We start from the raw sequence: 24,416 nt of genomic DNA, 5'->3' as shown, positions 1-24,416 counted from the left end.
GGGAACAACAGTAATCATGCTTGCCAAATCATCCTTGCCCCCAGTCTCGCTTTCCACCCTAGTAGGCCTGCCAGTGGGAAATCCTTCTCGCCATTGCATGTCTTTCTACTGCCTGCCGCCGGCAACATTGGCCCATGTCCTAGCCTTCGCATTCAGTCCACGAGGCTTCGACACCTGACGGCCTGCTGCCTCAATGCCGTCGAGGGTCTTCCTGGAAAGATCTTCGACCCGAGCCCTCGCATCGACTGCGTCGGAAGCCGCCGACAACGAAGCCTCCACCATGTCTTGCAGCTTTGCGTCTCCTGCGCCACTCTTGTCACCATGGTCGGCTTTTTGCGCCTTGCAAGCCTTTGGCCTGTACGCCAAGTCAAACGACCGTTCTTCAGGTGCCTTGTTCGGAACAGACTCTGCTGGCGTCTCCTTCTGGTGCGGGGCTGCGGCCATAGTCTGCGTATCCTCCACATTCTCCCTGGTGTGAACTTCCTGTGCTTGCAGCTTGGCATAGTACCTCGGCTTGGGGATCCCGCTTCTACTCCGAGGCCTTTCATTAGCGCTCGCGCTCTGCGGAACTTCTGCACGTTGGACCTTTGCCTGATCACGAGGCTCATTATCCTGAATCGACATCGTCTGGAACATCCTCCTCAACTCATCTTCGGGGGAAGTCAAAGTCGCCTCAAAGGCTAGTCTCTTCCTCCTCAGCTCCGCCCTCACGTCATCAATACCCATACCCATTTTGAAACGCTCGTTCGGATTGAGGTATCCTTCAGGCCTCTCCCATGTCGACGTCCCGGCTGAGAGGTTGATGTAGTACACCATACCATGTTTCGACTTCTTCTCCGTCCAGTCATCAGGGTCGCCTGGACTTGGTGGTGCGTATTTACCGCGCCCCTCCTCTTTGTCGCGCGCTCGGCACTCCCTCCGGTGTTGCGACATTGCCTGTCGCCATGTGCCGGGGTTCAGCTTGCCAGGCTCTGCGATCTTCTGACTGAGTGTCTTCTCATGCTCCGTGATAGCAGGATTACCGTGAGAGGCGGGAGTGGTAAGTGTTATGGAGGGCCCTTCATTCTTGACGTGGCGGAATCTGCGGCGGATCTGGAGAGCGTCAGTAGTGCGGGATGCAGATGAATGGAGAAGGAACTTACTGTTCTAGTGCTGGGCTTTCGAGGTGCGTAGGGTTCTCCCTCAGGCTCGCTGAAGTCCGAGTCGTCGTCGAGGGAATAGTCGGGGTGGGTGGGCGCAACGGGGGACGACATTCTTACTAGCTGGAATGTCTTCGCAACGGTGCGACGAGTGGTGTAGTCAACAAGTGGGTAATGCAGAAGTGCAAATGCGATGGGACTGATCTGATGTGGTGGTCCTCAAAGTCTGGACGTCGAAGTGCTACTCCAACTAGGAAGGAAAACAAAGTTGGGCAGGTAATCGGAAGATTGAACCCGACACTCGCGTCAAAACAGTCATGCGTTGCATGACATTCACAATCAAGCTTTGAGCTACGCAGAAGGTGAGTGAATGCTTCGCGTAGATCTCGCGTTGCCGACACATCGAGCTGTTCTGACGCTCGGCAGCAGATTTTGAGTTCATCGACCTGGGGCATCTTGTCATTCTTGCGCAACCTGGATATGGCATGAACAACTCGGAATACGACATGGCTTCCGACGACATGACTGCAGCTTGTCCAGCAGGCTTCAAGGCTTTTCTCGCTGGTGCCGCCATCCTCATCGCCGTGGCGTTGGTCAAGCGAGATTCGTCCAATACATCGGCAACAGATAACGAAGGCACTGATGCTCGTCTACAACCATTGTCCACAGCAACAACCGCAAAGACACCAAGAGAACACTCCGACACAGCAACACACGCCCCTCGCCCCTCCACTCCGAATCCGAATCCATACGGCGACTACAGCCGTGTATCCGCCAACACCAATTCCAGCCAAGTCCCCATCGTCATCACTCCAGCCGACTCGAAGAGCGATCCCGACCTAGCACGTAGGACTCTCGCGCAGAATCGCACTACCGATCACATCGGGCGACCGAGGACGGGCTTGGTGCCTCCTCCTGTCTTCCACAAAGGGAACTTCAGGCACGAGAGGACTTATTTGGTGGAGGGTGGACGTAAGCCGGGACTGTATGACAGGGCTAGCGGTCGCTGTCCGAGGACGCCGAGGTTGGTGGTGTTGGATGGGAGGGAAGATGGGTTGGAGGGGATGGAGGAGTTGAGGTTGTGAGGTAGTGGGGAATGGCGCTCCGGGCTGAAAGAGTGATGTGGTGTCGAGCGTGGCATTGGGAAGTGGAACGGAGTAGCTACTCGAGTTGGAATCCAAGCCGCACAGTGTATGGTCGGCTATGACTATCGTAGGAGAAGGTGTTTGGTTTTGTAGCAGCAATACAAGTGGCGACGTAACGTCCTCGCAGCCTATGATAGACCTGTTCAATTAGATTCGTTGCGGTTCATCCCCTCCCCTCTGATATTGGTATAGATACAGGAGAGCTATGCTAAGTCGTATAATATCCCTGTCTTACATCGCAGACAATGCTCCATTCCAGATAACCTTTGTCCGGAATGCCTCAGCAAGCATAAGGCCATGAGGTGAAAAGTACCACATACCGCCTACCCACCGATGCAGCCCCAACCGCTACCCTCACGAAGCAACTCTCCTGGAGAATTATATATCCTATGGCGACTGGCTATAGCACCATGCTGTGAGGATTTCATGGCTTCATGCAGGGCAGCCTTACGGGACTTTCACGGCACGGCGGCGCTAGCGTTTCAGGCTGCCTCTACAAGAAGATCGAAAACAACCACACGCTACTCGGCCCGGAGTCACATTGATTTCTTTTCTTGACATCACCGACGACCATCACAGCTGCGAACTCTCTTACTCACCACTTTCAAACGTCGACAACACACACACGGTGCGACCGCGATCTCCGTTCGCGATCCATCACCACTGCTCTAAGATTGTAAGTATCCGTCACGACAGAGCCCAGCAACAAGGAGACGCTGACATCAAAGACAGACCTCTGCGATAACTGCGACGCCGCGTCGTGCCACCAATATTCTCTCCTCGACGAGAACGATCATCAGCCATTTGGTATGGAGTCGCGCGACCCTTTCGGCAGTAGAAACGGCTTTCCAATCGACGACAACCACTTCTTCCCGTTCGAGCCTACTCCTACCGCATCCACCAACATGTCTCCGCCTGCTCTACCACATCCATCGGACTTCTACACCAGCCGCCATGATCCACGACGTCCTGAACTCCAGCAATCTGGACCGCCTCCTTACGGCGTGACCATGCAGTCTCCACCACAGGCTATGCTGCCCACGATGGAGCCTCCTTATACACAGTCTACACCAATGTTGACGGGCCGCCAGCAGCGTTTGCGGGATAATGGTAGGCGCGCCCAAACCCCAGCATCAGACGTCAGCCACGCCAACATGTCTTCCGTTGACGCCGCTGCTGGTCGCGACGCGGTCAAGATTGATCAGCAGTCCACACCAATGTCGGAAATACCGACAGGTGAGGACATGCTACGTCTTCTCCTCGGCCCAGGGTCTATGTACTATGGATCGCCACCGGAGGGTCCGAGACCAGACGTCCTTCCTTCGTCAGCAGAAGAAGCACCTCAGGCATCCTCTTTCCGACCAAGTTCGCCGTCGGTCTTCCAGCCAGATCCAGACGTTCGTACACCGGCGTATCAGCCCCAGGGCGCGTATCCTCCTCCAGATGCACGTCATCTGCGGAATACTTCGCCTCATCCGCAACTTCCTGTTCAGTTGGACGCACCCTCCCTCCAATGCGGCAGGAACCTTGAGCCACGCGCTACACAGTCAGACCAACCTTTTCACACCAACTACTTTCCAGAAAACGTATGCAAGGGAGGAAACACGAACGAGAATCTGTATGGTTCACATCAGCTCACCGACGTCAACAAGCATAATGATTACACTCATCAAGATACTGCGTGTCAAGCGCAGGGGATCATCGAGCAGACTGAGGGTGCAGGTACAAGCGCACAAGACTCGCATTTCACCAGGGACCATAACACACGCGCAGATCAACCATTTCACACCACAAGAAGCTCTCAACACACCTCCCTACCACCGAGTGAGCAAGTCAATCTTATAAGATTAGGAAGCAGCAGCCATCCGCCCGGTAAACGCACTCGAAGACCTAAACAAGCTATCATGAGTTTGCGCGGCGTCTACGGTGATATTGAAGAGCAGACTATGGTCCAAGGCAGCCGCGAGGCAATCTCATGGCTTCAGAGCACGGTCACCCAAGACGGACTGATGGTAGCAAGAAACGCTGACAAGAGCGTGCCCAATGCTCTCACTACCACACTAGAGAACATGGTTCAGCTGGGCAAATTGCCGCCTCTGGATCAACTTTGGACCGACATGGACGACGCCTTGCTCCCTGAGACGCTCACCCAAGCAGGTCTATCTTTCGACGAGGTTCATCACATCAACGAGCCGCTTCATCGCGATGCCGGTGAGCCGACATTTGCAGGAAAGATATCTGGCCACAATCATGCAAGCTCTGCTTTTCGAATCTGCAAATCGCTGAGCAAGAAGAACCAAGCCCGGGGATTCAGCTATCAGCTGCTGATCACAACTGAGCGCCTCGGCCTACCAGTACAGGTTCAGCTATTCTCGGCATCCCCTCGAGCCACCCGCACGGTATGCCTTCACCGAGCGTTTAGGTCTGATGGCTCTGAATCGTGGAAGCCGTATCGACTTTGCTCGCCGAAGCTATGCAATGGCGTTTCCCAGCTTGCAGAGGAAGATGTTGATCCACTCGATGGCATCCTTGCGACGAATGCTCCTGATGCCTTTGGCATGCCCGCACAAGGCCCAGCGGAAATGCATTCGCTTTAGGAGATGTCTGGAATGGATCTCAACAACACATTTGGCATGCCCACGCAGCGTCAATCATCATCTGTTCACACGGACGGCATGCCGCCCCAGCAAGACGCATCAACGTCGATTACTACGGGACCTGGTACGAAGAACACTCGCGCGACGAAGGCTACGAAGACGCCGAAGGCAAAAGGCGCTGGCTGCTTCCGGAAAAATTCTTAGTCCGGCAAGATCTTCTTCCAGCCTGGGCAAATGCCTCGATCCGGCGTACTGCACAGCTTTACCACCCCGGAAGAGGTGATGGATGCCGTCAAAAAGGGCGACATCAAATATTACCAGTTCTGCGCCGAGCTTGCCATACTGGCAGCGCTGAGCTACATCAACAACGAATGCGGCGCAGCTATCGGCCTGGACGGCAACAGCTTTGTGAAGGGCCGCCTGACACCGGCGTTGACAACACGCGCACAGAACACCGGCGTTGAATACAAGTCCCTTCTCAAGCAGTTCCAGCGGGATCGGAAAGCGTACCGCACAGCGATGAACAACAAGGGCCCTAGTCCGACCGCCTCACCCAACGCCGATGTGGCAGCTCCTGGAACTGCATTCTCTCGAAGTGCTGTTGCATCATCTACTGGTGGTACATACAGCGACACTATGGCCAGTGAGCTCAGCAACCAGGAGCAGGCATCAAATCAGAGGATTGTGACTGACTCAAATGTAGCTACATCTCTTCCAGTTGCGCTTGCAGATGACGAAGTGGTCATGACCGGGACTGGCGAAGCCGAGGAGGAGGATCAGCCGGATACACGTCGCTCAAAGCGCATACGGAATAGGCAGTAGGAGAATAAGAAGAGTGAGAAGAAGTACGACGTTGGTCGGGAAGGGCAGTAGGCTGAGATGGGAGTCTCACGAACCAGCATATGTTGCTCGGCATAGGAGTCGCACAATAGATTTCCTCATGCTTGAAGAGCTTCAGGAAGAGAAGTGGTACGCCTCGAGGATTTCGTATTCTAGGACGGCTGGATGGAGAATAGTCTGATCTCGACTCTGCACAAATGACGAACACAGTCCAACATCACCCCTTGCTGTCCGTCCTTGCATGGAGAAGCGCTGACTGCTCACATTTCCATCGGTGAGAAAGGTCTTCGCATCAATCTTGGTTATGTCTGTTCTTTCTACCATTACGGCGCATGTGACACTGCTAACATCACCTGTTACACACACTGACTGTTTCTCAGACCTATGTAGAATGGTACACCTATGTTGTAGTTTGCTCAGAATGCGACAAGAGCCCCGAGCTCTCGAAGAAGAACTGCAATCAATGGTTGGTGCAGCTACGAGACATGATATCCACTTCCCTATTTGTTAACATCAATGGTACATGGACTGGAATCAGAAGTCATGTACGGTCACTCAATCCTACTCACACTAGACGACATTCACTGACGTGCAGAGATATGCATCGTGGTCTGCAGCGTCTGCTGTATTGCTGCAGTGACATGAATCTGATGCTTTCCAAGGCACGGTAGCAATCTGGCACAGATGCACAGTGCTGCATTCCCCTGAATGTACTCTTTTCTGTAGCGGACGTGATACTTGCAACTGTGGTATACCCTCGCAGAAACTGCCTTTGGTGCAGTGTGCCAGTGATGTACGCAGCCAAGATCACATGCTCCGAAGGTCACTCACTCACCGCGGTTGGTAGCACTGTTAGCCTACTTCACAGAGATGTTTCTTGTGTATAAGGACTTATCTTCAGACATTTGGCGACTCGCAGCTGTTCTTTATGGCGGGTGGGGTGCCTGGGGACTTTTAAAGTATAGTGAACTATGGCGGGAAGGTTGAATCTCCACCGCACTGGAAGAAGCGCGGGCTAGCGAATTCTGTGACACAAGGTATGAGGGACATTATGTTGTCTTTCAGACGACCCCGTTCGTTCGCTCTAGCATACCAGACCGCGGGATTGCTGAAACTCACGCCTTCTTACCATGGTGTAACCGCACATGTGGTAATGCCCAAAGATGTGCTCTGGAAAGAGTGATGTGACAACAACCTGGACTCGAATGCGGCGTTCTCCTACCGAGGTTACGGCAAGCGAACCACATCTGCCAATCACTGCGAGCAATAACTACCACGCTAAGCTGTTGAAGAGGGTCAGTGCACGCACTTCCGAGCACGAAAGAGAGCTCATAGATTGAAGAGTAAGTACTAAACTGATACCAATAGCGTTGGTATCAAGCGCCACTGGTCATATCACGCCTCCATACGAGGCCGATGTGCCATCAGTAGACGTTTCGAAACTTGCTTTGACCCGCAAGACTTGATTTGCGGCGCCTTCAGAGGTTGTAGCGCTACCTTCGGATACTCTGCAGCATCAGCAGCTGGCCAAGGGGTGCCCACGAGTTGACATAGTCTACATTGATCCAGAAGTGCTCGTTTCAGCACTACAAGAGATAGTCGGCAGCAGCGAGTTCACACGACTGTAGATCGGCACGGGCCCACATGTAGCTGGAGTCATTGATGATGCTAAAATCGAAGGTCATGCCACCTTTGGCTCTTCGAGACGGCACCACTGGCACGGAAGTGCAAGACTGGAGGGAAGTTCTGCAGATTGCTTCTGTACTCTTACAGAACCATGACCTCCCGTCAGAAGCGACCTTGACCACCGAAGTGGTCAGGTCGGGGTTTGTCGTTGCAAGAGATCAGCATTGAGCTCGACGCTTTTCGCGGGGAGGACGGAGCCATGACCGGTCACAGGAAGCAAAACCAAGTGGATGACGAAATTCCCTCAAGCTGGAAATAGTCTCTGAGCCCAAGTGAGCCACGATGAAGCACACCGGATGTCTTACGTTGCAATCAAACGTTGATTAGGCTACTCAAAGCACGTATTAGAGCACATCTGAGTCGGTGTTAAGTGCACTCTTGCAGCAGCGTATCTTCCACCTTGGTGCCACAACCGGGAAACCGATTGTTTGTCGCTTCCCCCACAACTGGCTGGCTTTCAAAAACAGTTCACTTGCAGAGCACGCAGGAAAGATAGGACCGAGGAAAATGCGGGAATGGACTTTGTGATAGGGCGTGAGGATGACGATGGTGCTGAAGGCTAAGATGCGTGGCTTATGCGGTTGATCATCAAAGCTCGTATGTGGAAGGGCTTCTGGCACTGTGGCAGCAATGATGGCACGGATTCAGCGTCATGCATGTCGCAGACCACTAGAAGTACCTCCAGTTCTTATCTCGGCCATTTCCTTTCCGACCAGGTACAGTACGACAGTGCTACTTCTTCGGCACAACGTATACAACGTCCCTGATACGCGGCTCATGGCATTGGCAGATCAGAAGCTGTCTTTGTCTAGTATCTGCGAGCGAGCATCAGAGACCCAAGTGAAAACGCGGTACAATGCTCATCTAGGTAATGGCATACTTCTTGACTGTACGATCGCTGAAAGACCTTGCTGGATCGGTATATACGCTATGGCTAACAGCACGACTATGTATTGCTGCAGTCCCGGTGCGCCACGCTCTCTCTCTCCGCCTTGGTGTGAGGTTCAATAGATCTTGCCGTGTTTCACGGCTGGGACTCTATCTGGGGAGGAACTTGCACAATGTCATTGTGGCGCAGCACAAAGGAGACCGTGCCTCTCATTTGTTTGCTCTGAAACGCTAAGTCCAGATCCCTGCTTCATGCAGCCTTGCACAATCTCGACGGCACGGCGGCGCTAGTGTTTCAGGCTGCCAGTCAAAAACAACCACATGCTCCTCGACGCGTGATCTTATCGGTCGCGCATCTCCTGATCAACGACGCCACGTCACAGCAGCGGACGATCTCACCAAGCATCAGCATTCGTCAACTTAAACACCCCGCGACCGCGCTCTCCTGCTGTCTACACCACCACCACCACCACCACCACCACCAACTAACAAACATCGACGCCGTCGGTAGTACCGTCTCTTTCTCACTTCTTTGCCCCTTCGTCGCCAACCAGTTGAGATTGTAAGACTGTTCTCGTGCTGTATCCTGGCGAGATCTATATGCTGACCTGCCATGCAGCCGCGACCTCACCGCTCACCTACCAACGCGACACTTCTATTGTGCTCATCTTCCGTCGCTCGCAAGATGAGCGCCAACGACACCTATAACATGCAGTCGCCCGCTCCCCAGCCTCCGTTGATGAACAACACGAGAGTGGATGCCTTATTCGACGACACCACCCTCTATGACGGCAATGAGCACAACGAGGCCATTGCCATCATTGGTCGTGCTCCACGCAGCACCATCGTAGGCAATCTCCCTATCATCGACACTCCTGTCGCACTATTCTCGACCATGTCCCCGCCGATACCCCCGTCAAACGCGATTACTACTCACGGTGGACGATACACTACCTCGAGGCGCGTGCGCGTACCAACACCTCCGAACGCGACGAGTGGGAATACGTCCACCGATCACACCGGCTTACACATCCCGATCAACAACTTCACACCGCACGCAGCTGCACCTGTTATGGATCCCCGCTCCAGCGCCCGTACTAGCATGCAGCCCAACTCACACCTCGACAGCATGACCGACACACTAGCACAACTGCTGTCAATTCGTGGAGGCTCAGATGTTACGCATGAGCAACAAGCAACTGCACAGGGCGCGGTGCAGAGATCCTCAGTCTTTCAGAGCCTAGATCATTTCTCACCACCATCGCTATTCTCATCAGACACGGTCACTGGAGAGGAGCACCACCTTTCTGGGACATCAACAATAGAAGCACACAACTCCATGAACATTGACCCAGCACTGCTCGCCACGCACTGCAACAGCGGCACGCAAGGTACTCATGGCCTTTCCCCCAGCAGTATGAACCCTTTCCAGTACCACCACTCCTCTGGTCCTGAAAGTCACTACATGCAGACCCAGCGGAACAGTTCGGGGGACGCTATCATCACCGTAGGCGTACGCGGTCTGCAAGGCAACTTCCAACAAGTCTTCGGAGTACAAGCCACGGCACAGTCACTCGCCGTACTACAGAGCGTGATCAACACCGATGGACTGATGACGCCAGAGGCCGGGACCTTGGACGTTCTAGGTGCACTCACTAACACTCTGCACGACCTACAGCATCGTATCGTGCTACCAGACCTTGATTGGCTACCCGACTCGCCCGGGGATGTCCTAAATTCAGACTTCCTCGCCGCCATTGGTGTGCCACAGGACGATGTTCGATGGATACTTGCGACACTCCCTGCCAGCTCCGGGCAGCCAGAATTCAAGGGCGATAGATCTGAGCTGAACCACCCTAACTTCGCGTTCACAATCTGCAAGCTACTGAGTGCACTCTACCGGGAAGATGGTGTTGGCCTGCAGCTTCTGATCACCACCGACTTTGCTACACAATTCGGGAACATGGAGGTGTACGCAGCATCGGACAACCCGACCGTCACTCTTTGCCTCCACCGCGAGGTCGTGTACGACATGAACGGGACATACTCCGAGCAGTGGAGACCATACCACACACGACCTAGCCAGCTAGCCGAACAGCCTAGGATGCACTCACAGCATCAGCACTCAATGCTACCCTCCGAGCAGAGCATGGTAAATTCGACGCAGCGGCAGGCAACTAGCAACTTGCCGGCTCCTGATGGTAGTCAAGACGTGTCAGGCATTCCGATGAGACAGAATTTGGATGTACAGCCAGGCACTACATCTCAGACAATTCCACCAACACCTGCTTCCAACCAATCCGGAGTACAGAACACCGTCACGGTGACAACGACCAAGCCGCAAAGCCTTTTGCACGACTCCGCCGTTCCAACACAGGCTCCAGCAGTCGCTTCTGCTTCTTCTTCAACGGCTGCGGCAAGCGCCAGCTCATTCTGGGCTATACCAATACCACCACCATTGCCGCCCGCTCGCTCACTTGTGGCTGCTCCGACAGCTGTCCCCTCGCGCCCATCAGCCCGTGCACGGTCCGTCCCTGTTGATCGACCTTTAGCTCCTCCACCATTACAAGGCCGATCGGGTTACTGGGGCTGGCTGAGCAAGGGCAATCGGTGGCGCTGGCAGTCAACCCCTCTCAATCACCATGGTGCCACCAACGTCCGCAATGTGGAAGCTAGAATTCTCTATGCTCACATCCAACTAGGTGACATCAGCGAGCTCGATGTCTCTGATGAGATCGTCACCATCTCTCGGAAGGCTACGGCAACAATGAGTGTGGGGAGCTTTTCGATCAGCCCGGCAACTCATTCTACAACGCTCGCCTCAAGAAAGCATTGAGAGCACGAGCTAAGGCTTTAGGCAAGAACTTTGATCCGGTTTCGAAGGAGCACCAGGAGAAGCGCAGAGCGGAGCGATTACGACGTTTGCGGAGATCTGGTAGCCCTCCCGCTGGCATTCGCCCGCTTGCAATCTACGAGCTGTCTGGCGAGTATCTCGACAATACTGAGCTGGCAGCCGAATCTGCTAAATACACTCCGGTCGAGGAAGCTGAAGCAGCTGCAGCTTTCCTTGGGTTGATGTTGGTACCAGGACCGCCCAGCAGCAACACACCTACCCTGACTCCAGGTACCGCAACCCACCCGTCGAAGATTGTGCAAGGTCACGGTCATAGTACCAATCTGCAGACTGGTCTTCATACTTACACCATGCCGATCATCAACGGCGGCCGCAATGCCATCAGCCCAGCGCCAACAAAGTCCCAGGTCAACAACAACGCAGATGGCAAGCGAAAGCGTGCTGATACTGACAACGGGTCCACAACCCTTGCACCACCATTGCGCCGCTCCGCTCACCTCCGCATGATGGAGTCGGTAGAAGACAACGACGACGAAGATCAGGAACAGAAAGGGGACCAGGAAGAGGAGTGATAGTCTCACGGGAGACAGATGGAACAGGAAATTGGGGTTCATGTCAACAGTAATGATGGATTATTTGTGCGCAACATCTCCGCGCGGAATCATACTACAGGAGGCATTGGTTACAAGCCCATGGCAGTGCAAACAGTACTCACACTTTTTCCTTGCTGACTTTCGCTGTATCCTCCACGCACGATGTCTGCTTCATGACCCTTGCCAAAATGATAATTCGCTGCCGAATCAAGTCTTCCGATTGCTTCACCTCATCCTTCCCTTTGTTTCGCTTTACTATCGGACTTTTGTGGCACATGTCCACGAACTCGCCCTGTCTAAGGTAACTAGAAGTACAACAATGTTCAAACATGGCAAGACAACGACGCATAGTCACTGTCATGTCTATGTTCGTCTCTGTAACTTCATTTTGGTCAAGTCATGTTGGCTGATACGCACGGAACTCTGCACGTCGGCGACGCCCTTCACCCCGCTACACTATCCTGCCGGAGCCGCGCGAGGGCCAGCAAACAGCGTTGGTAGACAGTCTGAAAGAAAAGTATGATTTTCGCATATGTGATGCGTGGATGAGGCTGTGTGTAGCCATACAGAACTCCGAGCGGGGATCGTGGTGGGCGATAGCCGCGGCCAAGACCACATGCTGCGTGAGCCACTCACTTACCAAAAGGTTTGTTGCTGCATTTGCTCTTCCTCTGAGAAGGCGTTCGTTTAGCAGAAGAAACAATAGTCTGTCACAGCAGTGACTATACGTAGTTATGCACTCTTTCTATTCGGCCGTGGTGGAGATGTCATCGAGTAGGAAATCATAGTTGATGCGACAACTCGACATATTGATGGAATGACGTGATGGGGAGAACCAACGTGCAAGGTTTAAGTCCATTCGTCGACTCCATGAGTCCGATAGCAGCACTGGTCTCGCATTCTGCCATCTTCCCACACGACTACACCATGACCACTCAGCACCTCATCGCGAGGGAAGTCTCGAACGCACCTCTCGCTGCAGGATCTCCATCGGCACAAGTACACGGCGCCATCACAATGGCTGAGGACCACGGCGCAGGCTCTTAACAGCAGAACACAGAGATGATACCAGAGTGAAGTCCTTGGGCTCAATACAAAGAGAAGGGTTGACACGCAAACCGCCGATACTTCAGTGCGCCCGGATATCATGGTCTCTTGAGAGATCATGATAGCTGGTCGCCGAAAACAAGCTCTGCGTTCTCATGGCTGGAAGGCCCGAGTTGATGGCGAGTCAACTGTCTAGCTTTGGAGGAGATCTCTTTCCACCATCCCCTGCCTTTAGCTGAATGACAGGCTATCAAGGCATCGAGTGAGCCGACGTGCGAGTCGCCCAACGTCTAAAGCTGCGACCAGACGCCTCTGAAACCAATAAATTTTCACTCTGGAACATTTGTCGAGGCCCAAGGTATGTCGTGCTGGGGATGTACCAGGATGATCATCAGCGAAAGAGAGTTACAATATGACATCAAGCAGAAGCAAGGCGAGAGAAGCTTGACGCATCGCACGGTTCGTACAAGCCTCGAGTTCTCCAATCATCAGTCGTCAAGGAAGAGAAGCTGGAAACACATGTCTTACGCAGATAGATGGTATCGAAGGCAGTAAGATGGTGTGGATGAGCTGACATGGTGGCCCACTGGGGACTGTTGTATTCACAGACGTAAGTAAAGCATAAGAAGGATACTAGTAGCAAGGAGACCGCTTTGAGAGCGCGTGCATGATCGAAAGCATTGTTGGCATAGATGCTCGAAAGAAACATCGTATGGAACATAGCGTAGCATTCTTATGAGACAACATACAAGCAGTGTTTTACTATCAGTCCCCCTTACCGGACATTGAAGCATCTTGGTACATCCACCGCTCAGGGCGTCAGCGCTGCTCTTGTGCTGACGGAGGCTAGGTCCGACCGGGCCGGGATCTGTTGCGGCATTCCTGCACGCTACCCTCCAGTTCAAAATACTTCCAAGGTATACTGTATGACGACAGGGTTAGGGCAGACGTAGATGGAGTTCTGCCACATGGAGCCAGGCCAGCGTCGAGGCATGATGGGCTTCTAGCGACAGAGAAAGCATCCTACCTCAAGATGAAAGTACCGAATGTGCGAAATCAGTCAGGATCAAGATATCTTCGCGCTTTCTGCAGCCGTAGAATCTGCTCCGGGCCTTCGTCAAGAAGTCGACAAGGGCTGGACCAAACCCATTGCGGTTATGATGCTGTTTGAGACATACAGGAGAAGCTAGGAGCTTACATCATATGACTACATCTGTCTTCAAGCAAACACGGCCGAAGGGGCTATGTGCTACATATATGCTCGCGGACCTTGGGCCAAGATCATATGCCAGCACGTTCCACCACTTACACAATGGCAACCGGCAAGTATACGCGAAGGCCCACAGTGTGAGATGCAGTGTGGCCTCCCCTACCACTCTCTGATGCGTGATGATCTCATCTTTCATTGTTCTCGTCGTCGAGAACAATCTCATTGTGGCCGCTCAGCCAATCATTCTTGTCCCTAGCCGCCTGAGGCGAGAATTTAGGCTTTGACAGGGATCAAGGCTGCAGCCTAGCGAAACACTACGCGAAGCGACGATGAAGCTTTAATCAAACTTCGACGAGATCTATCAGAGGCTCAGACGTGACACTTTAAAGCACGACGCGACACCGGTCTCGATCATTACCACCACTGAAAGTGCCCGCGACAGCAGCGACCATCGGCGACAACAGTGATCCCCTTAGCCCCCTTTCGGGCTCCATCACGCTGCCATTGAGCAGCATGCCGGCCTTCCTCCCATCCGCCCTCTTGCAGGCACTCCGCGATGACTTCAAGTTGATGTTCGACGCGCAAAACTCACCAGTACAGGAACAAGTGGCTCAGGTCAGCACAAACATCAGCGCACAGCGTGCCACCAGTGGCGCATCAAGTACTGGTCACTTGCGCCGCACTGTCGATGAGCACGACATCATGCCAACTTCAGACGCTCACGAAGTTGGACACCTCGACCAAGGCGATTGGACAAGTACTTACCTCGACGAGAACTACGCCGAGAACTCACAGCTCCTCCACACCAGTGAAGATACTGACAACATCAATGGCATTCATCCGCACCTCAGAGACTTCACGACAGAATCTCGAGGGATCTGTGGGGAGCGCATTCAGGTCAATGGGGGCTTGGACACATACCCAACAGATCAGACCACTCGGAAACGCGCCCGAGAGTGAAACCATGGTGCCGCTCTGTATGAAGGAGATCAGCGCTCCACTACCAAGAGACGGAGAGTCATGAACGGTGCTGCACCGTCACTCTCCGTGCCTCCCGCTCTAGAGCATAGTGTGGAGACACAAGCCCCAGCACTCACGCGCAACGATACCCTCTACCATGCTACAACAGAAGACGCAGTATGGGACGAGCTTAAGAGAGTTTGCGCGGAAGGCAGAGTCGTCGACTACACAGATCGTCTCATCGTTGAGCAAGTCCACGCCGCAGTCGAGCCATTGCAGCGAATCGGAGCATTTCCTGGCCGGGACGTTATCGACATCACGACCGACGACATCTCGTCATATCCAGAAGGCATTCTACGCTTCTTGAAATCAGCCGCACACCATCAGAACCATTCTTTCGGTTATGCTGACCATAAGGTCAGCTACTCCTTGGGCACCTACCGTCGCACCACTCCTCACGCGACTACCGTCGAGCACATAACACTCATCCACTCCGATGCCAGTACTCCAATGGTGGCCTCTGCAGCTGATCTGGGCATCATGGGCATAGGAATCTCACTCGATACCGACGCTACCACAAGCAGAGCTGGATTGTCCTCCACTATGTCGCCTATGCCGTCGACCAGCGACGCGCCGGTTTTGCAACAGCCATCGATCCAAATGTCACACTCATCCACTTTGACAGCTCCGCTGCACACTTGACCCACCACATCTCAAGCGCCGGCTCCACAAACTACGGGAGCTGCCAAAGTTGCAGCGCCCCGCCGGCGTTCTAGAGGAAGCAGTCGTAACCTTCGCCACATCGGCGTCGACATGAGTGCTTGGCAAGGTCTCGAGCCACACGACCTGCTCTATATGGTCGAAGAAGGTATGGTGACAGCAAAGGACGTCGCAGGGGAGTACGCGTACGAGATGTGCAAGAAATGCACGAGCGAGGAGTGTGCAGACGCCATCTCAAAGCAGACCGGCGAGGAGTTCGATGCGAACAACTTTTGGCAGCGTGTTGTGAACCATCTGATTCGCAAGGTTGGGTCGAAGGATAGAAGCCCACAAGGACCACTGAGGACGGCAATCGATGCCCTTCAAGCCGAGAGAATTGCAAACGGACTGACCGTCAGCGAGGGGCGGAAGAAGAAGTGATAGCTTGATGAAGTGGTAGAGCAATAGGATGTTCATGGTCCCAACACAGCATTGATACTAGAGATAGTCTTGCTATAGGTCAGCAGTGGGCAGATACGTGGTTCGTACTGGCCTCCAAAAAGCAAAGAGGAATTATACACGGAGCTAAGGTCACGGCTCTGCCAAAGGTCTTGAGCTGAACTATAGCGAAGATGACAGGCCTGAGATAGGCTTCTCTAACATCGAATGATATGCATTGTACTGCGTGAAGAATGAGCGAGTGGGTCTAGGGCCAGAAACTACATAGCTTAGTAGGCCGCATGCTTATATTCCTGAAATCTCCTACACGGGGTACATCCACTACTCTGACCGTGCTATACTGGTCAGAGACTATATCAAGTCCCGTTTTTGATATCTCGTGCATCAAACCAGAGGACAGTTTGTGCCAAGGCACGGTCGTCATCTTTCTATCATGCCTCAATGCCATCACTGCCACTTGATCGAAACCAACCCCAAATTCCTGGCGGCTTTGGATGACGTTACAGAGGGCATAGAACACCATTCTTCCAGGATATCTTCGCCGGCAGTGGCTGAGAATTAAGGGACGTCCCTGCTTGGAGTGAGACATGCGTGTACCTCAACCGAATAAATCGACGGCCAACCAGCAACAACACACCCATCCGTACCTTTCCCATCTATTTATACCTTGTGCAACGTATATTCTTCCCTGCCATCAATCATGCTTGTCGTGAAGATTTCAAGTGAAGGCCCCGTATTCTGGAGTTGTCCCTGCCGCATTGAGCAGCTGCTTTGGCCAATTAGCGGACTTCCCAGTGGCGCTAACCATAATCCCTGTCACTGTAAAGCGACTTCATCCTTATTTCTACCACGATGGTGATGTTCGAAGTCCTACTTGAACACAACATCCATCTGCGCAACCTCGACCACCAAAATACCACCGCCACTGCGCAAATCCTGTTGGTTGCCTCTTGCGGGCACAAGGTATGACAGCCCTCTTGCAAGCCAGAATATGACATACTAATACTGCACAAAGCGACGCGATCACGATGGATGGCGAGTGGATGACCGAGAGTGCCTTCGGTCAGCAAAGCACTCTCGAAGAGGTACACCAAGGAAGATCCGCGCCTCTCACTCTCGACGACAGCTACATGTCGCGCCCCTTACCATCAACTCCGGAGGATATCCAGAAAGAACTAGACCGATTCAGCCAGCTTCCGAGTGCGGCTGAGCCAGACCTCACCCCGATGGAGGAGATGGGGCTTCAGACATGGAACATGCGCTTGATGTCTCAGCATGTGCAGCCATTCTCGTTCGACGAAACACTCAAACTCGACTCATCCTCAAGCCGTTACAACGACGTCTCGTCCGACTCATTCAACTTCAATGACTTTGAGTCTGGTTTCAACATTCCCGCCGGCGCGTCTGAAAGCAGTATCACCAATCTCCAGCAGCTACACAGCGGTGACGACTGGCCAGCTTCCCGGAACGACTACTTCGACCAAGCCATCTTCCCAGGCTTTCCTACCATCGATCGGTTCATGGCAAATACGAACATTCTGCATCACACCGCCGAGAACGAGCATGACAGTACTCAACCCTCAGGCAGCACACAGCCGACAACAAGCAGTACTCCAGATACCGTCGACCTTGCCCGGCCCGCACTATCTTCCACTCCGACTGGCAGCGCTGCTGCGATGCGCGTGTTCCGCAAAGTTGTCGACAGCGGCTGGACCCTCGGCAGTCCGGCAACTACACTTCAAGAGGCAATACAGGAGGCAGTCGTGCCACTCCAAACCAGCGGTGATTTCCCTGGTACGGACTGGAGTGACCGAAAGAGCGGGCTGGTTCTGTCGACCAACGAGGAGGATTCGAAGCAGTTTCTGCACGCTGCTGGTTTGAAGTACAACCGCGACAACCACCGCATCAAGCCATTGGTGTCTTACGGTCTCTTGGTCTACTATTATCGCCCGCCGTTCGAAGAAGACTACGTCGAGCTGTACACTAGGCACAAGAAAGCACCGACTCACTGCTTTGGGCTCGAGCTGTGGCCGCCAAGCGAGGACATCGATACTTCGGATAACGTGCAGCAGTTGGAAGGCGGTAGCGAAGAGGACGGCTTTGCCAATGCCTACACAGACACTACCGCAACTGGACCATTCGCAACATCCTCAGTACCATCAGGTAAGCGCCGCTCGAGAGTCAAGCGAGCCAACACTTCATCGACTACGCCACGAAAGCTGCAGCACATCGGCATGCCACCGCAGTGATGGCAGAATTTGGAGCCTTCTGACGTGCGCGATCTCATCCTGACAGGAACAATTACCTCAGACCAGGTCACCGGCGAGATCGCCTTTGCCCTCGCAAAGGGTTACACCAACATCGCATGCGCCAAGCTTATAGGCATTGCTCGAGACACTTTCTACAACGGACGCATCTTGAAGTACATGCAGGCACTCGCGAGGAGCGGTGACAAATCACTCAGCAAGATCATGGAGGAGTTCGATGAGGCTCGTCGAGGCAACAGGATCCGGACTGGTCAGAGATAAGCTTTCGACAGTCTGCAGACCTCCGGCACAGCAAGCCCTAGCTGGACGTGTGGCTCTCACATACGCTGGAGGAAAGGGTTGTGGTCACACACTGACTGCGACAGGCACCAAACGCCACCTCAGCACGATAACAGAACGTGCATTGCTGCGCCCCGAACTTGCTTCCTCCCTACCTGTGATAATTTGCCCTCGACGACCTATCATTGGTGTCTACTCTAGATTCCAAGGAAGCTGAACAAGCAGGTCTACAAGGACGGAATTGGATAAGACGTAATACGGGTTCGGCCTCGACTAAGAAGCAAGATAGCTCGCTCCAATAGCCGAAGGTCATGTAGTATCCACGTCCAATGTAACGACCCATTGCGCACTTGTTCGTGACCTTCTCTCTTCCTCCTTTTCCTCCAACATTGTCCTACTGAAGTTATGGCGCACGGCCTTCTTTATGCTAGGACATGAAAGATTGGTCTTTGTTACCATTGAATGAAATGAATGAACAGTTGCCGCGAACAAGGTGCTGTGTTCTTTGTGTTAGTGCGTCTTTGTCACAACCCTTCACTCGTTGAGAGTCAAATATCCACACATCTCAACTTCTTGGTAAAACAGATCTTTTCCCCAGATTTTGCACACGACCCTAACGAGATCTCACACCAACACCTACATACCCGTCATCCAACCCGAGTTGCAACCATTCCCGCGAATTTCAAACAGCAGCTCGACAGTTCCGACAGCATGCAGCGCGACCAGACATCAGATCTCTCCGGTGACCTCAAAAACGTGCACTTTGGCTCAGCAACCCGTGCTCCGGTAGCACCGATGCTCAGCCTCTACTGTGTGTCGTCTGCCATGGACGTAGACAACGAGAACAGAACGACGCAAATTGCCGACAGCAATGCCCTGACGGTACCACCAAACTCACCCTGGCAGCCTCTCGACGTCGCCAGGATGACACAACCACCGCTCAACACAGAGCCCCAAGCAATGGTGACTTTGCATGGGTTCTTTGGCTCTGAGGGACCAGCTGCTCAAGTGAAAGGTACACCAACAGCCCTCCAAACCCTCGCTATGGCCATCTCGAATGATCTTAAAGTCTTCACAGGTGCTTCTGACGGCGACATGATAGTCGAGAGCGCGCTTCTCCCTCTACACATCAGAGGCGTCGTACCAGACTATCGCGCAAACGGTATTCTCGAAGTTCAAGATGCAACCGAAGCTGCGGCCCTCGGACTCACTCCTGATCAGTTTGCGCTTTCTCCAGAGGAGATGAGGGTGCTCGATACTGCTTACCCCCCATTCCTCTCTCAAATCCGGGACGACAGTAAGTACTTCGACATCGCCAAGCTTCTCGTAATGCTCAAAGTCTTCGCAAGATACTTCCAACACACTGGCAAGCGCTACCAGGTCCTCGTTCTCACAAAGATGGAGGGCACGCAGGTTCTTGACGCAAAGGTCTTCTCTACCCAAGAGGGGGCGAACGAGACAGTCTTTCTCTACCGCAACATTACTTTCAATGGCTTCTTCGGTGGTGCTCCATCTTACGAAGAGGCCTGGATGCCAATCTCCCTTGGTCATGACGCGCCAAGACCGGCTCGTGAGCTTGACATCCTCGGACGTCCTGCCGGACAGTATGTCGACCAATACGAAAAGCAAGCTATCAGGCAGCCAAGCAAAACAAAGAAGCCAAAGCGTGCTCCAGCGCCACAGAACACCACTCCAGCACAATCCTCTGGTCCCAGAAACAGGGCGAAGCCGATTCACTCCGGGATCGATGTCTCTGCATATCACGGCATGACACCTGCGGAAGTCTTCACCGCTGTCGAGCAAGAGCTCGCGGCTGGAACAATAACAACCGATGAGGTCGCCGGAGAACGACTTCTCCTCTTCGCTATCGCTTGCAGCAACCGTGAAATCCGAGACCTCCTCCATCCCTACTGCGAGCGGAACTTCGAGACCCTCCCAAGCGACAATAACGTCTACAATGGACGTATCCTCCCGGCCATCAAACGTGCCCTGAAACCTGGACAGAGCTTCGAGAAAGCAAAGGTCGAGTTCGATGACGCTCGTAAGGCTCACAACCTCAAGACAACCAGTGGTCTTCGTGGAAAGTCGACGAAGGAAGTCAAGATCTCCTCTCTCCCTCGCAAGAGTCAGAGGGCGGTCAAGTATGATGAGCCAGCAGATGAGGAGCCAGAAGCCGATATGTCTGACGACGACATGGTCGATGATGGCGAGGCCACTCCTGCTCCTACACCTCGACCTACACGAAGCACACGCGGTGCCAAGCCTCGCGCAAGCTATAGAGCCACCGCTGATGAGTCCGAAGATGAGGAAATGGACGATGCTGACGACACAGAGCAGGATCGCGCCAAGGCCCGCTACAAGCGTGCTAAGATGGACAAGGACGATGAGGATGATGAAGACGCCGACTTCGAGCTTGATGCTTGAGTAACTTCTGCTTCTGTGGACGCCCGGTGCTCACCATAGTGGCTTCGTTTGATGTAACTTTATGATGAATGTCAAGATCGTTGAGTGGGCTGGACCTACATAGACGTAATACAATGCTTTCTGAAGGACCATTTTGTGCTTTTCACGATATCATAGGCCTCATCTACATCCATCATGCCTTTCCAATGAATTTGAGCTGTACTCTGATCGTATATCATTGCTCATAGTTCAAGCTCATCACTCCCTGCTTCACAGCTTTGCTGTCCATGAAAATGATGCTCTCGGGCACCGGCGTCCTCGTCTGTTCCTGGTATCACTCACATGTAGCAAAGCAACTTTCTGCGCCTCCTGTACGATGGCTTATCACTTTCTAAAGCAACAACGAGACTTCGAGCTTGAGCGGAAGCTCCATCCACTTCAAAATGAGTGGACGTCAAGATGAATGGCCTATGTGTTGTATGATGGCCTTCACTACTAAAACGCATTCATGATTGTGTTATTCCCCCAGTGCCTATATTACTCTTTTCTGGCTATCGACCTCTCTATTCTTCTGTCATCTACATCACATTATCTCAGAGACACCGAACTTCTCCATACCAACAAACAACCACCCATCACCACTCACCACTAGAGAGAAACCCACCTTTTGCTGTTTCAACTCCACTCAACAATTCTATTACACCATAACCTACCAGTAATACTGACGCAGTCAATCAACATGGCACAACACGGCCAAAGCTTCGAAGCAGAGTTCACACTGGAGGTCGAAGGCCTGTTCGGCGACGGATCAGGGTCACAGACCATTGTCGGCTCTGTCTCAGCACTTACTGCACTTCAGGAGGCCTTCGCCTCTGGGCTGATCATCAGCGCAGGAGTTTCCTCAGGTTCCGCAGCTTTTGATGCTTCTTGCATCTATCTTCAAGATATCAGCGCGATGCCAGACTTCCGTCAAGAGTCCGTTCTCAACGACCTCAGTGACAAGAGCACCAGAGCTGTCAAGAAGCTGGACGAGATCGCAGGCCAGGGCAACCCACCTTTCCAAGCTCAGTATCTCAACAGCGACGGGATTCCAAGACTGCTTCGTTGCCTTTCCAAGTACCACTGCGAACGATACTACGGCAAGTTCAACTACCAGCTCGGCGTCCTCACAGTCCTCGGCGAGGGTAGCATGAATGCTCAAGTCTTCGCTTCGACACTTCAGAAGGTCGTCACACACACCGTGTGGATCTCTCGCAGGATTGCTCCGCCAGTCAATGTTGGCGAGCAGTATTCGGAAGTCTTCTCTGCCTTCGTCCTTCCGGAAGTTGTTGCTGTACCAAATCCACAGTACACACGACGAGACGAGATTCGCACAACCAATCGTACAGGATCTGACGATGCTACAACGGGTCAGCAACCAGTGATCTCAAAGGCAAAGCAAGCAGACATTGCCGAGCGCCAGACTCCAAAGTCCAGAGGGAGCTCAGCTTCCGCTTGGCAGAACAAATGGCTGTACGACCAGCGAAGCGTCAATGTCGACAACTTCTCCGATGGACGCCTCCACCCTGATGATATCCAAGGCGAGATGGTCATGTTGCTCGTTCCGCACATCAGTACCGCTGACCTTCAAGCTCGAATCAACGAGCTGTACGAGAAGATCAATGGCAGTGGACGTCAAGGCAACTTCGCCACTCTTCGCTTCAGAAACGCCCTCATCGCCAAATGCGAACGGGAAGGACTCGATCGTCAGACTGAGTGGATTGAGGTCCAGAACCAGCGCAGGCAGAATGGTGTGAAGGCTGATACTGGTCGCCCGCCATCGCTCCATCTGGGCATCAACAAAGGCAATGCTTATGCTAAGCGTAAGGTTCCAGTCGCCAAGAACGACACGAACGAGGACGAGAGCGGGGAAGAAGATCAGGAGGAGGATCTGGAAGAGGACCAGGCCGAGGAGGGGCTACAAGGGGAGGCAGAAGCGGAGGCAGAAGCAGACCCAGAGAAGCTGTCGGAGGAGATGGGAGAGTAGAAAGTAGCATGAGCTGGCCCTGAGGGAGCTGAGTAGTAGACGCGACGGAACGTGGCATTAGGACTGGATCACGGCGCAGGAAGCATGAATATAGACATGCAGAGCGACGCATTTGCTTATTGAGAGACTTATGTACATGACTCGCACACAGCGATCCCTGCGCAAGTATGTTTACATCGACCACGCCATCTGATTCGCCCATGACTATATTCTCATATGTCACTCCTCAGGATCCTCAATCTTGATGCGTGCTTCGGCGACCACGTCCCAGTTGCCATCGACAACAGGTGCTCTAAGGCCGGCCCTCTTGATGATCTAGCCGAAGTTGGATGTGTCGAGGGTCGGAAACTCGTCTTGATGATCTCGTGCCCATTCAATGCACTGCGTAAGCAAGCCACCACGGTTGATACCAGTAGGCCAGCTTTCCTCGGACACTGGGCTATAGACCTCAGAGAATTTCGCATGCGCCCACTCCATGTCAGAAGGGTTGGTCCATAAGTTGGCTGTCATGTCCTCTGTTCTCCCGGCGGCTCTTGCAGTCGAGATATCCCAACTGTCGACATTGAAGTGCGCTTTGCCGCAAAGAGATATCCTTCGAGTGATCTTGTCGTAGCACTTCTTGAGGTTCTTCTTGTCCAGATTGCCCACGGCGCTCAAGACTAGCTTGGCCAACATCTTCTGCGTGACAGCGTTACGCATAAGGCGGATGAGAAGTTCCTGAATCTGGAGCCAGGCCGTAAAGAAGACGCAGATCTCTACAAAGCCGATGTCGATGTCGAGAGGTGGCTGGATGTTGACAGGGGGCCAGCCGTCGAGGTATGTGCCAGTGGGAGGGCCATCAACGTTACGTATAGTGATCGAGAGTGGTATGGCCGAGTTTAATTCGTCTGAGGACCGCGAAGGGCTTGCGATGTTTGTGGAGGTCGCGGAGATTGCGGAGGATGCGGTGCTGGAGGCGCTTGAGATGCTTCGAGTCTTTTCGCGGCGATAAAAGCGGCGAGTGCTAGGGAGGGAGTCGGTAAGTCTGGTGAGGGAGTGCGCTCTGCCAGTTGTGCTCGCTTCTGTGCGATTTGAGACTCTGGAAGATTGTCAGCAGTGGAACTCAGAGTGTATTCTCAGTCCTCATACCAGTAAGTAGTGCACCGGGTGTCTCTGTAAGCGTGAGTACACCGTCTGTGGGTATCGGCGTTTGAATCTGTGACCGACTTGTCAATACCCTCTGTGATAGCGCGATTAATGAGTTACATACGTCTCCATTCACTCCGTTACGTGGAAGGGTGGACATGTTGCTGGTACTTTGGCGCGTGTTATACTTGCTCTTGGT

The 24,416-nt window shown here is 53.3% G+C and overlaps 11 protein-coding genes across 11 annotated transcripts; 9 read left to right on the top strand and 2 right to left on the bottom strand.

Moving 5' to 3' along the window:
• Window positions 1–105: 105 nt before the first annotated feature.
• Window positions 106–1,253, bottom strand: CLAFUR5_02436 (uncharacterized protein; the record flags this gene model as incomplete). Its single annotated transcript, XM_047901584.1, has 2 exons — window positions 106–1,092; window positions 1,143–1,253. The coding sequence occupies 2 exons, from the start codon at window positions 1,251–1,253 to the stop codon at window positions 106–108; spliced, it is 1,098 nt and encodes a 365-aa protein (XP_047757854.1).
• A 392-nt stretch (window positions 1,254–1,645) lies between these two features.
• CLAFUR5_02435 (uncharacterized protein) lies at window positions 1,646–4,881 on the top strand (the record flags this gene model as incomplete). The annotated part of the gene is made up of 2 exons (XM_047901583.1): window positions 1,646–2,111; window positions 3,017–4,881. 2 exons carry the CDS (start codon window positions 1,646–1,648, stop codon window positions 4,879–4,881), a joined length of 2,331 nt encoding a protein of 776 aa, XP_047757851.1.
• Window positions 4,882–5,115: 234 nt separating this feature from the next.
• On the top strand, window positions 5,116–5,703 carry CLAFUR5_02434 (uncharacterized protein; the record flags this gene model as incomplete). The annotated part of the gene is made up of 1 exon (XM_047901582.1): window positions 5,116–5,703. The coding sequence occupies one exon, from the start codon at window positions 5,116–5,118 to the stop codon at window positions 5,701–5,703; it is 588 nt and encodes a 195-aa protein (XP_047757852.1).
• Window positions 5,704–8,980: 3,277 nt separating this feature from the next.
• CLAFUR5_02433 (uncharacterized protein) lies at window positions 8,981–11,721 on the top strand (the record flags this gene model as incomplete). The annotated part of the gene is made up of 2 exons (XM_047901581.1): window positions 8,981–10,997; window positions 11,051–11,721. The coding sequence occupies 2 exons, from the start codon at window positions 8,981–8,983 to the stop codon at window positions 11,719–11,721; spliced, it is 2,688 nt and encodes an 895-aa protein (XP_047757857.1).
• Window positions 11,722–14,512: 2,791 nt separating this feature from the next.
• On the top strand, window positions 14,513–14,959 carry CLAFUR5_02432 (uncharacterized protein; the record flags this gene model as incomplete). Its single annotated transcript, XM_047901580.1, has 1 exon — window positions 14,513–14,959. The coding sequence occupies one exon, from the start codon at window positions 14,513–14,515 to the stop codon at window positions 14,957–14,959; it is 447 nt and encodes a 148-aa protein (XP_047757858.1).
• A 60-nt stretch (window positions 14,960–15,019) lies between these two features.
• On the top strand, window positions 15,020–15,661 carry CLAFUR5_02431 (uncharacterized protein; the record flags this gene model as incomplete). The annotated part of the gene is made up of 1 exon (XM_047901579.1): window positions 15,020–15,661. One exon carries the CDS (start codon window positions 15,020–15,022, stop codon window positions 15,659–15,661), a length of 642 nt encoding a protein of 213 aa, XP_047757855.1.
• Window positions 15,662–15,772: 111 nt separating this feature from the next.
• Window positions 15,773–16,099, top strand: CLAFUR5_02430 (uncharacterized protein; the record flags this gene model as incomplete). Its single annotated transcript, XM_047901578.1, has 1 exon — window positions 15,773–16,099. One exon carries the CDS (start codon window positions 15,773–15,775, stop codon window positions 16,097–16,099), a length of 327 nt encoding a protein of 108 aa, XP_047757856.1.
• A 1,046-nt stretch (window positions 16,100–17,145) lies between these two features.
• On the top strand, window positions 17,146–18,645 carry CLAFUR5_02429 (uncharacterized protein; the record flags this gene model as incomplete). The annotated part of the gene is made up of 2 exons (XM_047901577.1): window positions 17,146–18,280; window positions 18,413–18,645. 2 exons carry the CDS (start codon window positions 17,146–17,148, stop codon window positions 18,643–18,645), a joined length of 1,368 nt encoding a protein of 455 aa, XP_047758692.1.
• Window positions 18,646–19,374: 729 nt separating this feature from the next.
• On the top strand, window positions 19,375–21,087 carry CLAFUR5_02428 (uncharacterized protein; the record flags this gene model as incomplete). The annotated part of the gene is made up of 1 exon (XM_047901576.1): window positions 19,375–21,087. The coding sequence occupies one exon, from the start codon at window positions 19,375–19,377 to the stop codon at window positions 21,085–21,087; it is 1,713 nt and encodes a 570-aa protein (XP_047758691.1).
• A 718-nt stretch (window positions 21,088–21,805) lies between these two features.
• Window positions 21,806–23,092, top strand: CLAFUR5_02427 (uncharacterized protein; the record flags this gene model as incomplete). Its single annotated transcript, XM_047901575.1, has 1 exon — window positions 21,806–23,092. The coding sequence occupies one exon, from the start codon at window positions 21,806–21,808 to the stop codon at window positions 23,090–23,092; it is 1,287 nt and encodes a 428-aa protein (XP_047758694.1).
• Window positions 23,093–23,407: 315 nt separating this feature from the next.
• Window positions 23,408–24,377, bottom strand: CLAFUR5_02426 (uncharacterized protein; the record flags this gene model as incomplete). Its single annotated transcript, XM_047901574.1, has 3 exons — window positions 23,408–24,153; window positions 24,221–24,287; window positions 24,342–24,377. The coding sequence occupies 3 exons, from the start codon at window positions 24,375–24,377 to the stop codon at window positions 23,408–23,410; spliced, it is 849 nt and encodes a 282-aa protein (XP_047758693.1).
• Between the last annotated feature and the right edge of the window lie 39 nt (window positions 24,378–24,416).

The sequence above is a fragment of the Fulvia fulva genome, chromosome 2, assembly GCF_020509005.1.
Source record: "Fulvia fulva chromosome 2, complete sequence".
Lineage (NCBI taxonomy): Eukaryota > Fungi > Ascomycota > Dothideomycetes > Mycosphaerellales > Mycosphaerellaceae > Fulvia > Fulvia fulva.
The sequence above is the reverse complement of the archived record's forward strand: the minus strand, read 5'-3'. Positions and strand labels throughout refer to the sequence as shown.